This window comes from Falco punctatus (genome assembly GCF_963210335.1).
Source record: "Falco punctatus genome assembly, chromosome: 11".
NCBI lineage: Eukaryota > Metazoa > Chordata > Aves > Falconiformes > Falconidae > Falco > Falco punctatus.
This window is the reverse complement of record NC_137591.1, coordinates 8,939,576-8,953,817: the sequence shown is the minus strand read 5'-3', so window position 1 is coordinate 8,953,817 and position 14,242 is coordinate 8,939,576. Positions and strand designations below refer to the sequence as shown.

Below are 14,242 nucleotides of genomic sequence, written 5' to 3'. Positions count from 1 at the left end.
ACTGCTGGTGGTCCAGCCCCACTGTTGGTGATCCAGCACAGAGCCTAAAGCAGCTGTCCCAGGTACTCAAACTGCAACATTTAGGAAATTTTTCTAGTATATAGAAAGCTATTTTAGTGCTTGAATAACAAAAATCAAGTCATCCCCTGGAGTGGGGCGGTTCGGTTCAGGATCACATGCTAACAGTGCATGAAGTTGCTCTCAGTGTCAGGTTTGTCAAAACTTTGACAACGACTGGAGGTTTGGTCCAAGTAAGAGGCAACTTAAGTGCTCTGGATCAGATCCCAAAGCAAATTTGCAGCAGGTCTCAGTAACTGGATGGATGCCTTTTACACCCAGCCACGGGCCCTACACCCTCACAACCACTGGGACAAACCGCAGATAGGAGGGTTTAGCGCAGGGGATGGCAGAAACAAGGCAGGATTTCGCACCGCTCCGAGGCTACCTGGAGGATGGGCAGGAAAATCAAGGTCTTTACAGATAATTTTTCCTTCCTTCCTTCCAGTAGTCCCCAGAGGATAAGGACAATAAAGGCAGCTGTGTAACAGGGCAGGTAATAGAATAAAACCATCAAGAATAATATGATCCCTTGCTGTCTTCAAACACACTTGCTTTCATTTTGATTTGCACAGCCCAGCAAATACAACTCTACAGTTTATGTTGCCCTCCCCAGGCCCCACTGCAGACCTTGTCCCACACTGCCTGGTGCCCCTTCCCCATCCCCGCCCCCCCGGCTCCTCTGCCAGCTCTCTCTATCCTGGCACTCGCAGCATTGATGCGGTCCAGTGCAGCGTCTTGTATAGATATCACAGCTATCTGCAACGTCAGAAGCAAACCATGGTGTTAAAACAGCATTTCACCTTCCTTTAACCTGCTTTTTAAGGACACTGCAGTGATACTACTCCCTAACAGTGCTCACGTTATCTCATTTAGCAGCATCTCGGATAACTCCCTCCAATCCTGCACTGAGCTGTGTGATGAACAAGTCACTTTTCCACCATGGGTTATCCTGCGCTTTCAGTCTGAATTCACAAAACCATCACACCTTCCCCATTCAAATCTCTACTAACAACTCCTTTGTGCCTTTCAAGTTACAAGCTCAAAATAATAATAAAGGCTCTAGGTTATCCTTTCTTGTGGGTTTCCCAGTGACCTTGACTGACTGCTTTAACAGAAAATGTTCTGCATACCAAAAAATGAGCCCATGGACAATTCTTAGAAACAAATGAGCTAAGAAAAAGTCCTTTGTGCAGTTCCAGCTCCCTTCTTCCTCATTTCCATCTGTTGTAGCTGTGTAATCATCACTGTTTTGCCATTTTCTGTCACATCAGAGATTGGAGGAAAGTGGTAACAAAGAGGCTACAGAGTCTAGAAGTGTGACAAACACAAGTGGTGGGCAGCTTCTCAAAAATGAAATGCAGTTCTACTAAAATAATCTTTTATTTTTGACATTCTCTTCCCAGGTTTCCTGCCCACTGCCCCTTGCTTTATCTATTTAAGTCACCAACTATTCAGGGGCTGCCTGGTGTCACACTCTGCATCCCATACAATAACATCCTTATGGACTGGGATGCATGGGTGCTACTGAAATAGAAATTAAACTCAGTCAGCTGTATGTGCCATGCTAGGTTAAAAAAAAAAAAAAAAAAAAGGTCACAAGCAAAGGTTCAGATCCAGGTGCAATTCAGCAGCACTGGAATGACAGTGCCCTAAAGCCACTTAAAACAAACAAATAAACAGCAACAACAAAAAAACCAGAGTCAGGGCTTATTTATCTCGGGCATAGCACCCAGATAATATGGCTTGTCGGCATCTGGACCGACACTGGCGAGTCTGCTGCGAGCGGCACAGCTCTGCTATTCAGGTCCCTGCTAGCTCATGCATTTCTGCATTGTACTCCATTTTGTAGTGTCAATATAATCCTCTGCTGTCTTCCAGACATTTACTACACTGATTTTCACTAAGTCCTGTTCAGATCACTTAGCAGATAATTAAACAAACAAACCAAAAATATTCCTAAGTGAAGAGACTGTTTCCATACAGATGCCCTTGCAATTAAAATTTCATTAAAAAGGAAGAAAGCTTTCCATTCTTTCTAAAAACATCTGATACTCAAGGAAGGGATTTTTTTGAAGGGGAAAAGAAAAAGATACTATTTTACATTTTCCTCAAGCTTACACAAAAAGAGAAGGAACACAATACACCTGTGCACAGAATTGCTCATTTTCACTCTCTCTAAATGAGCCAGACACTCATTCTGCACATTGTGAAGTAAAACAGAAAGCATTAAGTGCAAACATTTACAGTATAAAAAGCCTCGTCACCTGGGATACTTGCTGCTTCTGAAAATTCCGATCAAAGATAAAAACCAAGACAACTCATTGTAATCAATTATGCACAGATAGTCCTCAGCGTATGGGCAATTCATAAAAATAACACTAAAAACTTAACGTGGATTTACATGCAGAAATGAAATATGGACATGGACAAAACACTAATCTTCTGATTGGTATCTTATATCGACAATCCCTGTTGTATAAACGAGTCTCTGGCTAAATAGCACTTCCTTGAAAAAATTTCCAGCAGCCCTTTAACCACCCTCGCTTACACAAGAGGAGCTGCAGACACAGCCCAGGACTGTGTGAAGGTTACAGCAGGCTGCAGTTGGGGAATCAGCACTACAACAAGCTGGACACAGGTTTTATTTCTGCGTAGGCAGGGATGATTAACTCCCCCATACATCCAAAAAGCACTCGTGGTGCAAAGAAAGCCATTACTTGACAATCTGGCTCTTTTTTAAAAGAGGGACTGCAATACATGGTGGCAAGCCAGACGCGATGCATAGCATTTACCCTATACGTACACCCCCCTGTACGTACAGCAGCTGGTGGGAAACTGCAATGATCACCCTCCAACATTAGCCACTAAATTCAAAAAGGAAGTTGAAGATGTATTCGGGTTTCAGGCATGTACGGACATGCTATCATCATCTTCCCCACTAATACCAAATTCATGCTTCGAGGTCTTTTCTATGTCTTTTTTGCTCAGCCTTAGTCAAGTCAAAGAATTCACATCTTGGTGTCAATCCTTTCATCAACTTTACACCCCTCAAAACCTGTAAAATATTTATATTTCCACGTGAGGATTTATTCCTGTTTTTTTCTAGCTGACATCCCTTCGTCACGGGTCTTACACATTTTTGCCTAGGTGAGCCCCAAAAGGTATGCAGTGACTTAATGAGAAGATCAATTACTGTTCATAAGAAAAGATACTGTCTCTTTAAAGGTTATTTGAAGGTTGATTGCTATCTTATTGCTTATATCCTGCAAATCTATTCAGCCTTATGAATGAATTTGACCTTTTTATACTTACTGGGAAAAAAAACAGAACAGAAGTTAATTTACAGCTCTATAATACAACACTTTTTCCCAGAGAAATGAAAGGGCATTCAAATCGATACCTGCACAATAACACTCTGATGAATGTTTGCACCCAATTTTCTCATTTTGCTAACTTGAGATTGGGCATTTTGAATAGTTCTCAAAGAACATATTCTTTATGTGCTGTGAAGTATGTGGTATTGTGCCCAAACAATGCTAGAGGATAATCATTATAGGAGTATCACTGGGCCTGAAAAGGTCAGTTAGTTAGAAATGTCAGCTTTCAATGCAACTGTGCTGGACCTTCCTATGTAAGGATCCAATTAAAGGGACATGCCAAGGTGCATGGAAACATCATGGTGACCCATAATAATAATAAGGTATTGTGGAAAAGCTTGATATTTTTCTTCAAAAGTAATGGATTAGCCTTTAGAATATCTTCTCTGCAGTCTTATTTTGACTTTGCAAATATCACTTATTCTACATGTATCCAAAAAAAAGGTCATTTTCTTAAAATGCAAAGGTGGGGATGAAGCAGCCTTACTAAAAGTAAATGTTTTGCAACTAAATGGAAAACAACTTCTGGTTTCATTACTGGATCAAGAAAGTGTCATTTCAATACATCTCAAAACTGTGATATTTGAGAAGGATGTAGATGGTGTTTGGGGAGACAGATGGGGATAGGTCAGGGGACAGGCAGAAAGATCAGGGTGGATTTATTCTCTTGGGATGTGATGTGAGTGAAGACTGCCTGTGCAGGGAAAAGATGGTGGGAACAGCAACACTGTTCAGTGAGTATGTAGCATCTCTGCAGTTGTTATTCCAGCAAATGGAGAGGTTTAAGTAAGAACTAGGAAGGTACTGATGTGCACAAATAAGTAATTACAAGCAGCAATATTACTTCTTATCACAGCAAATGGGAGTTCTTACAGCTCTTCGAATACAGTAAAGATGAGGAATAGGATACAGTCAAATTTCCTGATTAGCCTCAGGACAGCTGAAACCAACTTAATGGCACTCACACACACAAAAAAATATTAAAAAAATTCCACGTTTTCTCTCTGCTTTCTGTTAGTACATCATCTGGCTAAAGTTTCACTAAGTAGAACAAACTTTTTCCTGTAGTTTTAATGTTCGGTGAAGACTGACAACACAGGAATTTCACCTTGAGTTGACACTAAAATATATATTTTACTTGTATGGTTGAGAAATTCTTGTACTGTCGGTTCAAACCAACCATCTGTGGTCCATTGTCTTGCTGAGCAATGAGGTACTGTCCCCCAAGTTATTTTACATTATTGTGGGCAAATGAGTGGATTAACACCCAGTCTATAAGTGACATGAGAAGTAGTTTCACTATCCATCACTGAACATTAAAAGACTCAATTATTAATGGAAAGATAAGTAACTTCTTTTCTCTACCACCTTTCCAAATAAAATAGCATGTGAAGCTTCACTAACAAACATGAACAGTAATTATGTTAGGCTGTTTAAAAGCGCAGACGCTATCCCTTGACGCATACTTAGACCAAAATCGATGTACTATTAATTAATAAGGACTAGCAAAAATAGTACCTGAGTTTTAGCAGCAAACAACTTTCTGTCACATTTTATTACTCTGTATCATTTTTACTAATACCTGTCTTATAGCTTCATGACTTTGAGTTCATATTATTTTCATGCTTCAATTAGAAAGAAGTAGATAGCCAGGCTATCCAGGAAGGTAATGGAAAAGTCTTGTAGCTGGGCTTAGTGGTGGAATTTATAGTTAAATGAAACTTTCGAATGTACTATAAAACTTCTCCTTCCTTTATATAGTTTTACTTGAGGTCTCATAAGCAGTAATATGTAGAAATGCAAAACTTAATCAGCTAAAAAATATAGCAAATCCCACATATCACTTTATGCAATGCCAGGAGAGTAGAAATATATTTTCCTAACCAGAGGAAATTAACTAGGCAACAGTCCTATATCTATAATTTAAAGCTGTAAAATATGTATGGCAGAAACTAAAGCCACCTTAAAAGAATTCAGGGTAGCAGTGTATCACAAATTAATGAAATGGAGACATTTTTAGAGCATGCTGCCCTGTTGATATTAAAGGGGGGAGAATATTTCACCACATAGATCAGTCTGATAAATACTTTTAAAATCAAGCTTTTTTTCCCCCTGTTTCAAAGCATAAGAGCTTGAATATTAGGAGGAAGCACAAAAAAAGTCATTAACATTTCTGATCAAATCTCAATGCCACTCCACCGAGATTAGGAATACCTGACGTTGTCCCTGCATGGAAACCTCTAATGTGGTCAGAGGAAAATTTGCCTAAATCAAAAGGCAGGAATTACAGAGCCAGCTCTTACTTTATGTCACCTAAAACAGAGCTGAAAGAAACTTAAAATATATTCCATGCCGTAGCTAAACTGGGCACTATGGAATATTCAACTACCCGAGGTTTTTTAAATGCAATCAATTTACTGCTGCCAAATGCAGTAAGTTTATATACATCTGGGAAACACGCACCTACGGTGCTGATGAATTTCTCCTGACATTGCACTGATTTCAAGAGAGTATTATTTTAAATTGGCAGTAGAGAGACTGGTGGAGAAGGCTAAAGCCCTTAGGACGGCTGAATCAAAGGGAATTTCAAAAGAATTTTCCTGATGGGTCTTGGATAATATCACATGTTAGCTATTTTCAAAGCCAATAGTTTCCAACACTCTTCCATTTATGGTATCAATAATTAAAAAATACTTCAGAGGGAGATGAACTTACCTTACTGAGAAGAGAAATTGGAAAGCTGTATTATTATCGTAAACACAGGAGATGCAAAAAGCTTTGTCTCCATGGAAAAGCTATGGAAACAGGGATATCTTATTTGCAACTATTGAGCGGTTACCACAAAACGTGATGTATGTCCGTGTTCAAAGTGTTACTAGAACACGATCACATAGAAATTAAGGGCAGATTCTCATCTGCTTTGTGCAGCAAGGCCAAATTAAAACACCTGAAGATTTGGGGGTTTAACCCAAAGTCAACGAGAAGTGTTAAGGAAGTGTTTTGGATCAAACTCAGAGGTAAAACTAACTTTAACGAAAATTTAAATTACCAAAACTTAAATCTCGTTATGTCCCACTCCCTGCCAGCATGTCCCTGCCAGCTACTGATGAATTTTTAACGTCTTTCCCCCACCCCACTGTGCACATCAGCTCTGACTCCGGCACCCTGAACTGTACAGCACGTTACAGTCTAATTGTAACTCACATGTCAAGGGGCAAGAAGAAAGGAGTGTGGCAAAAGCATTGATAAATTTAACTTAACATTCTCCAGCTACTCAGCAGTAAGGCAGAGCAGTGAACTCCCCTCCACATTTTACATGGGTGTCACTTACTTCAAAGGAATATATTTGAGCATGAGGGAGTCTGGCTTGCTCCCAGCCTATGCATCATTTGTGTCTGGCTGTTTCTGGAGACCCACAGCAAAGCAAAGGCTTCCTCCAGTTTGGGGCGCATTGTGGAGCTTTCCATAGCTGTTTTCTTAGGGGCAGTGGAATAGGTCAGCTCTGTACATTGCATACAAAACTTGTAGCTGGAGCTGCAGCTCTCACCCTCTGCGTTTCTTTTCTTTTCTTTTTTTTTTTTTTTTTTTCCTCCCCCATTTTTTTACAGAGCGCCCTCGGTCCCGGTTACAGATTAATGATCCATACCTGTCCAGTTTAACATACAAATGTGCTTTTAAGTCAAGCACCTGTTCCTCCAGGTTTTGCAGAGCCGTGCGCGCATTGCTGGGTGTTTGGAAGCCACCTGGAGTAAGGCAAGAGGCAGCAGCAGGTCACCCTCGCTGCGTGGGCTGGGCACAACGTCGGGACACAAGGAACGGGCACCACCTCCTACCCTTCAGTGATTCCTGGGGAACTGTGGAATGGCCACAGCCTTGGGGAACAGCACGACTACCATAAGGTAATGTTAAGGTTTCTATGATCCCAGAAACTCTCTTCTGAATGTTTTGGCACTTTTGTCTCAACACCCCTTAATTGACATTAATAGCATTATTTTACCTTGCAATTACTGTCATTAACTGGCTGATTCAATTTTTGGAATTTTTTTTAGTGGCACATGGAAAAGAGCTGTTGTAAATACCTGCAAGGAATCACCATCAATTCTTGACTAGATGTACAAAAACTGGTTTGGGGATTTCACAGACACGCAAAAGGAAAATTATATTCGTCATGACAAAAGTGCACATCACAGAGGTCACCTTTGGTTTTGAAGTCCTTTGTCTGTTCTTACAATTAAGCAATGGGGCTTTGGTGGCTGATACTGCTTGTGAGACATGGAGGACTTTCATACTATAAATAAGGCAGAGCAACCTCCTCCACAAACGAAGGCTGCCTGCCTGCGGCAAGGTGGAGAACAGGAATAAGTCCCACAGGATTAACAGCTGCAACTAAATAGCCCAGTCCCTAATTTGAATCAGTAAATTAAGGCATGACAGTGATTATGGCTGATCTCAGCCATCACAAACGGTATCACAACTTCGTAAAAGCAGACTGTTGATGTCAGATCTTAAAGCAAGGACTCAAAGAATGAAATGTTTTAAAGTTGCAGTCTCCAAAGATAGATAAAAGCCTCACAACTATGATTTATTTTATTTTTGTATTTGTAGAGCCCAAACTAGACCCTTTAATCCACAAGGTTGACATTTTCCAATCCTACTAGGAATTAAGTGCCTAACTTTTTCAGCCTCTGAAAAATCTCAGCTTTAGGTTCTTAGGTAAGTTTGGCCTGATCCAGCGTCAGGCTTCTTTTGAAAATACCTTTTCTGAAAGCAAAACTGTAGGCACCCAATTATATAATCATGGCAGAAACATCTTCTTTTTTTCCTATTTAGCCAATTATTGTAGATTTCTGGCTAAATAGCAAAGGGTAAAACTTGCATTTCAGGAAAAAATGCATGTTGCAGAAAGCTTCTCCTCCCCACCCCCCCCACCCCACCCCCCTTTAGTGCAGTTATGTCTACCTATGCAATTATTGAAAACTATTTTGATCCTTCCAACTAATTGCTGTGTTGATTTAGTAGATGGTTGTATTAAACTGAGATCTGAAGTGATAGGTACTTACTATGATTACATCTATGCACAACCTCAATTTAGTCAACCCTTTCATTGTCTCAGTGAATTCCATATCTGAAATTATGAGGAAGGTATCAAAAATTCATGTTACAGAAAAGTCTCACGTTAAGTTATTTTGGTCCCCCAACCCTCTTTTTCTCTTATTAAAAAAATGTCTGTGGACTTTGGTGCCCTTGCCCAAGATCTGAGTGTTTCTTATGATTAAGACCTTCAGAGATCTTCTTCTTTTTCCTCTAGAAATAAGGAATGCTGAAGATACGAAAAATGAAAAATGTGCCATGTTTGTCCTTGAAGTTACAGTCAGAATAGTGACAATGGCTGTATCGCACTGTATTGTTGCTTTTATCAGCAAGTGCCCTGAGCATACATTATTAACATAATTGCAAACTGCATGGAAAGTGAACATGCAAAAATGTGATGCAATTGCCAATAGCCTCAAACATCTGTCCCAAAAAGTGTTCCTCCTCCTTATTTTAATTCTTATTATTTTAACAAGGTTAGCGAAGGAGAAACCATGTCACAGATTATATCTACATTTAGAGTGTCAGAACAATTATTGATGCAAAATTGTTATCTAAGCAAATGTGTGTCACATTTTGTTCACTTCCCATAACACCTGTTCATTTCGCTAACACATTATTCCCAGTTAAAGCCAGGACTCATTAGTCCCAGTTAAAGTGAACCTGAAAGCTTAATACCTACATACATCTGAAAAATTAAAAAAGTTAACCAAAAGGTAGCACCATTCAAGCACGGTGTACATCTGAAACTGGTGGGCAGCAAACTTCTGTGGCAGCTAATGGAAAGAAACTGAGCCAGAAAAATAGTAATAAATTAAAAGCCACCCGGCCTTAAAAGCTGCCATCAAAGAAGAACACTATTCGAGCGACCTGCATTTCAATCACCGCGCTGAGGCCTTTGAAACTCACTGTACCAAACAGCTCGACGCTTTCCCACTGTAATGTGTTTTAGTTTATCTCCTCAATAGGCAAATGACAAAAGCCATTATGAAGCAGGTCATTTGAAGCATTTTAATTTTACCTAAATATTTTCTGACCCACTTGGGGGTTCTCTGCCCTAAGCCTGGCCCTCCTGCCTCCCACCACGCGCAGAGGGCCACCGCCTCCTTACTCCCCGAACCGCTCACGTTTGCCATCAAGAAAAGTCAAACTTGCATTTCTGTGATACTTGAACACACGTTGTGAATTCGAGGGCATCTGCCCTGCAGATATACCGCTAACTGTAACCCCAGGAGGCTTAAAGAAATATCAGCACTCAAATTCATAGAGTAAAGGTCTGAAGAGGCAGCTCTGTGAATGGATAACTGCCCGGGGCTTTGCCAAGCACAATATAGCTGTCACTTGTTATTACGTGAAAGATTTTCTGGGGAACAGTGTTTTTCATTTTGCATGTCAGAGACAGGGGAAAAAACACATTTAGACAACCATCTCTTTAAGAAAAGAGAAGAGAGCCGTGCAGCAGAGCTCACTTACCAGGGCTGGTTATTGTCAGGAGGTCAAGCTGCCGTTTCTGCTGAAAAACAAATTATAAAAGGAATTGTTAAAAGGGGACTAATTTTAGCGGGTCAGCTTAGACCTGCAAAGTAAGTGTTGTGACATTTATAGCAGAATTAATTACAAGTTACATGGCTCACAGTAACTCTTTTGGATGGAATCCACATGTACTTCCTGTGGAAGAAAAAAAACCCTTGCTCAGTCCTTTTAATATGTTTTTATTTGCACTTACAAAGTGTTACTTTTTTTTTTTTTTTTTTTTGAACATATACTTGAAATGGATAGCTAGAAGCAGGGATGGACCGATATATTTATAAAAGTGATTTCTGGTTCCACAGGGAAGAAGACAAGGAACCAAGACAAGAAATTCTAAGTTCTTTATTCATATCAATCACTGACTCATAGCCTGTATGTGATCAAACACAATTATATCGCCTTGGGGTGAACCTTTCAAAGACACGTAAAGGGATCTAGACAAACTCAAGACTGATAAAAGGAAAGCTTCTTTTCATGCTGAGCGCAGTCAGCCCATGGATCTCATTGCCACCAGATATCCCTCACCCCAAAAGCTTGCCACACTTGATCATCACTGGGTATGTGTACAGACAGCAAAATGCAGGGAGTTATGGCAAATAATCAAGTTTAAAATGTTCTTTGGAAGTGCTGCAAACCTTCACAGGGCAAACCAACCCGTACAACAAGAAGGTTAGGAAATTTTTTTTGCCTGGAACAAGCTATCCTGCTAATGCCTTTGTGATGGTGGGGTGCATCTGAGGTTCCCTTTCCCCGTAACATGTAGCCAAGGTTGTTGCCTACTCCATGTTCCCAGCCTTAGGTGATCTCCCCACTGTTGCCTCTCTGTACCCTGCCACTGAAATCCATATGCTCCTGGACCATTATCATCCTCTTCCACCTTTCTGTGGGCGAGAGCTTTCCACTACTAGCAGGGCTTTCCCCGTCTCACAGACAGACTGTTACTGCCTCTTCTTCAAAGCACTTTCTAACTTACTGTCTTCTCCCTAACTTTGTCCAACATTAGTGTGTTTAGCTGGCATTGAAGATTATACTGTCTAGTTTAATTCCTCTCTCCTAATTTGCTCAATAATGTCTGTGTTACTTTCATTTATTGTCAGCACTATTGATCTTTCTCTAATCTAATTCTCATCACTGCATTCACTGTATTCCCTGGGTGACAGCTGAAAGTCCTTGAGGAGGAAACATTGACTTGGTATTCCCTACTGTGAACACTCTTCCTTGGAAATTATGACTGATGAAACTCCTTTCCAAACCCATCATTCCTCTATAAGTAAAGCTTCACTGGCTGAAGTGTATGGACACAGCTGATGATCCACTAAATATACTTGAGCTATATGGCCAACAGTGAGTGTGGTTTGCTGGGAAGCTGAGTGGGGTATCAGGCTGAAAAAACACATGTTCTGAAACCTTCCTGGCCTTCAGTACCTTAACTCTTGTACAACACAAATCATATTTATGAGAAAATTCATTCCCATCCGCTTTCGTAAGCACTCCTTGTTCTTTTAACTCTGCTAAGTCATTCTGAGTATGACCTTAGCAGTAGACTTGATTACATTTGTTTTAATATGAAATACTAAGGCCAGATTATGCCAAGCTTTTTTCCAGGCGTGCCAGGGTAATGGTAAAATGGAGCAGAAGACCCTGCTGCTGCCTTGTGTCACCTCCACAAGAACCGCTCAGAAATGCTGTCCATACTCTGCTGCTGGGGGCTGCTTACCCCACCCCCATTTTCCAGGGAGCAATAATGCAAAACAAGCAATAGTGTAAGGAAAGGACCCACCTCCCAGCGGGAGCTGTAAGATGAAACATCTTCTAATGAGCTAAATTTTATATAGATCCTGTGCCTTAATCGTGATTCATACGTACAAAGCTACAAAATGCCAAGGCTTAGCACCCACTGGCCCAAAAGCTTTGCTTACATTTCTCAGCACAACTGGAACTCCAAATGCTGTATTTCTAATGAACAGCTAGAGCAGAAAATATATATCCAAAGCCTATACTCTGTGAAAGCTTCTCTGCTGGGAAAAAAGGTGGAATATAAACACCCTGCATCAAAGAAGGTTGCAAAATGTAGAGATCTGGAATAGAGAGAAAAGCATGTAGCCCAGCTGGCCCCCAGTCCTGACTAGAGTCTATTAGCTAGGGTAAAAATAAACATTATATAAACCCCTAAATAGCTTAACTTGGTACTGCAGGAAAACAAGAGCATATAGAATAGGCTAAACAAAATGGGAAATAAAATGAAATTATTACAAGTTCATTTTGTAACTTTTTTTCTGGTTTGGACACTGCCTTCAAGCTGGCTTTGGGAAAAAAAAAACCAAACAAACAAAAAACAAAAACCAAAAACAAATTAACTCCAGAGCCAGGAAATCTTTGTGTATGTGTTGAACATTAAGTTCAAGTTATTTCTCTGACTTCAAGCGGAGCCGCACTGATCTTTTGCATCTAACACCTAACTGCTGCAAGGGATTTGAAATGCCACCAGGTTCTTGGCACTGGCTCCACCCAAACGCTCCGGGCTGGAGCACAGTGGTTACTGCCTGCCTGGTGCGCCGAGAGAGGGAAAAAAGTGTCTCTGCTCCGACCTTCAGCAGACCTTGAAGAGGTTTCTCTAATTTGGCTCAGCAAGGGAGGTTTGTGCACACTCACCCCAGCCCTGGAGAGGAGGAAGCAGGAAAGTGCATTCCAGATTTGTGCATGTAAACATGCAAAATGCACTAATTATGGATACAACCCCTTTTCAGAAATTCAAGCCTGCTCTCAGATCTCAGGGGCTAGCTCTCTGCCGTTTCCAGGGCTCAGCCTGATGCAAGCAGTCTAGTAACTAGATGGATTTTTTTAAAAAAACATACAGACACGCTTATGAGTAGCTATAAAAGCAGCAGAATTTGAATTTAGAGAGAGACATTACAAGTGTCACAAAGATTAATAAAATAATTTCATCAGAAGTATCATGGCTGTGGGGCTTTATATATTTGCTTCTCCCTTCAGTGCTGAAAGATGCAAATTGCAGCTGTTGCCCCCCTCCAGCGCGATAACCCTCTCCCTGTTTTGACAGATTTCTTGAAAGACTCATCTCACAAGATGTCTGGCTGCTTTTTTTTTTTTTTTTTTTTTTTTGTTCTGCCTTTAGTAATTTTCCACTTCTCAAACACCTGCCCCCGCAGAGATGTTTGGGACTATCCCAATCTTCAGGCAACCTACTGTCCCGTGAATTACTTACAACCTGAGCACTGAAATGTAATGACTCTAGTCCCTGGTCAGGAGCGAGGTGAGAGTTTCCCATATCACTAAGGCTGGATTTCACCTATGTGGACAAAAAGGCATTCCTTAAGAAACACTAAAATGATTTCCGCAGCATCAGCCATAATATGTAAGAGGCAAACTGAAAGATTCCCTGTATCACCACAGCATCTCTAGCGCTATAATCCTGTCCTACCCTTAAGGGGCAGCATCCTCATTTCCACTTTTTGGCTATTTGAAAGCCCAAAGGCAGGAAGAGGCCACTGGTGATTCACAGCAGCTTCCAACCTCCTGCACTTTTCCGCCGCTGGTGCTACCCAGAGGCACCGTCCCCACCGCGCGTTAGGGCTCTGCAGCAAACCTGCAGCAGATTGCGTTCACTTCCACAAAATTAACACAATCTTTAATTAATGCAATAAGCACTGATGAGTAATAAATCATATTAAAATACAAGGAAGGCAGATTTTTCATAAATTAGGCATTGAATCATTTAATAAATATTAATCTACTAACTATCAAGAATTCATTACATCTTAGAAAACCAGTTCAAAAACCTCGCTGGTAAGCTGGTCTGAAGTGTGCAGAATGGTCCCTGTTCACCCATAATATACACTTATTTTTAACTAAATCCTTAATTTATCAGGTTAAACAACTTGCCTGAAATTGAGTCTGGGTTATTATTCCACTGCAATACGCAATTTTCTCAACACAGATTCTACCTCACCCCTCAGATCATTTCCTAAATTTTGCTTAGTAACTCCCTTTCTGAGTACCTCCATTCTCTCCCTTGATGTTGGTGGTCTTTAAAATATTTGCTGACTGGTGTCATTTAATTTTCACCTCAATTAACTCAGCGAGAGTTGCAAAACTAGAAAAAAAACCAACCTGTAGGGGGGTGTAAATTAACTCATTCATTTAAGTTTAGCTTATCTACAAGA

At 40.6% G+C, this 14,242-nt stretch overlaps 1 protein-coding gene across 6 annotated transcripts in view; it reads right to left on the bottom strand.

Moving 5' to 3' along the window:
• The window catches only part of BEND5 (BEN domain containing 5), a 557,320-nt gene that overhangs the window by 83,097 nt on the left and 459,981 nt on the right, over positions 1–14,242 (bottom strand). For 5 of the 6 annotated variants that reach the window (XM_080407659.1, XM_080407658.1, XM_080407660.1 and 2 more), the window contains one exon: positions 10,002–10,041. In XM_080407659.1, the coding sequence (XP_080263785.1) occupies positions 10,002–10,041 (40 nt within the window). The remainder of the gene's footprint in view (positions 1–10,001; positions 10,042–14,242) is intronic. The other variant, XM_080407657.1, reaches the window with a different exon arrangement.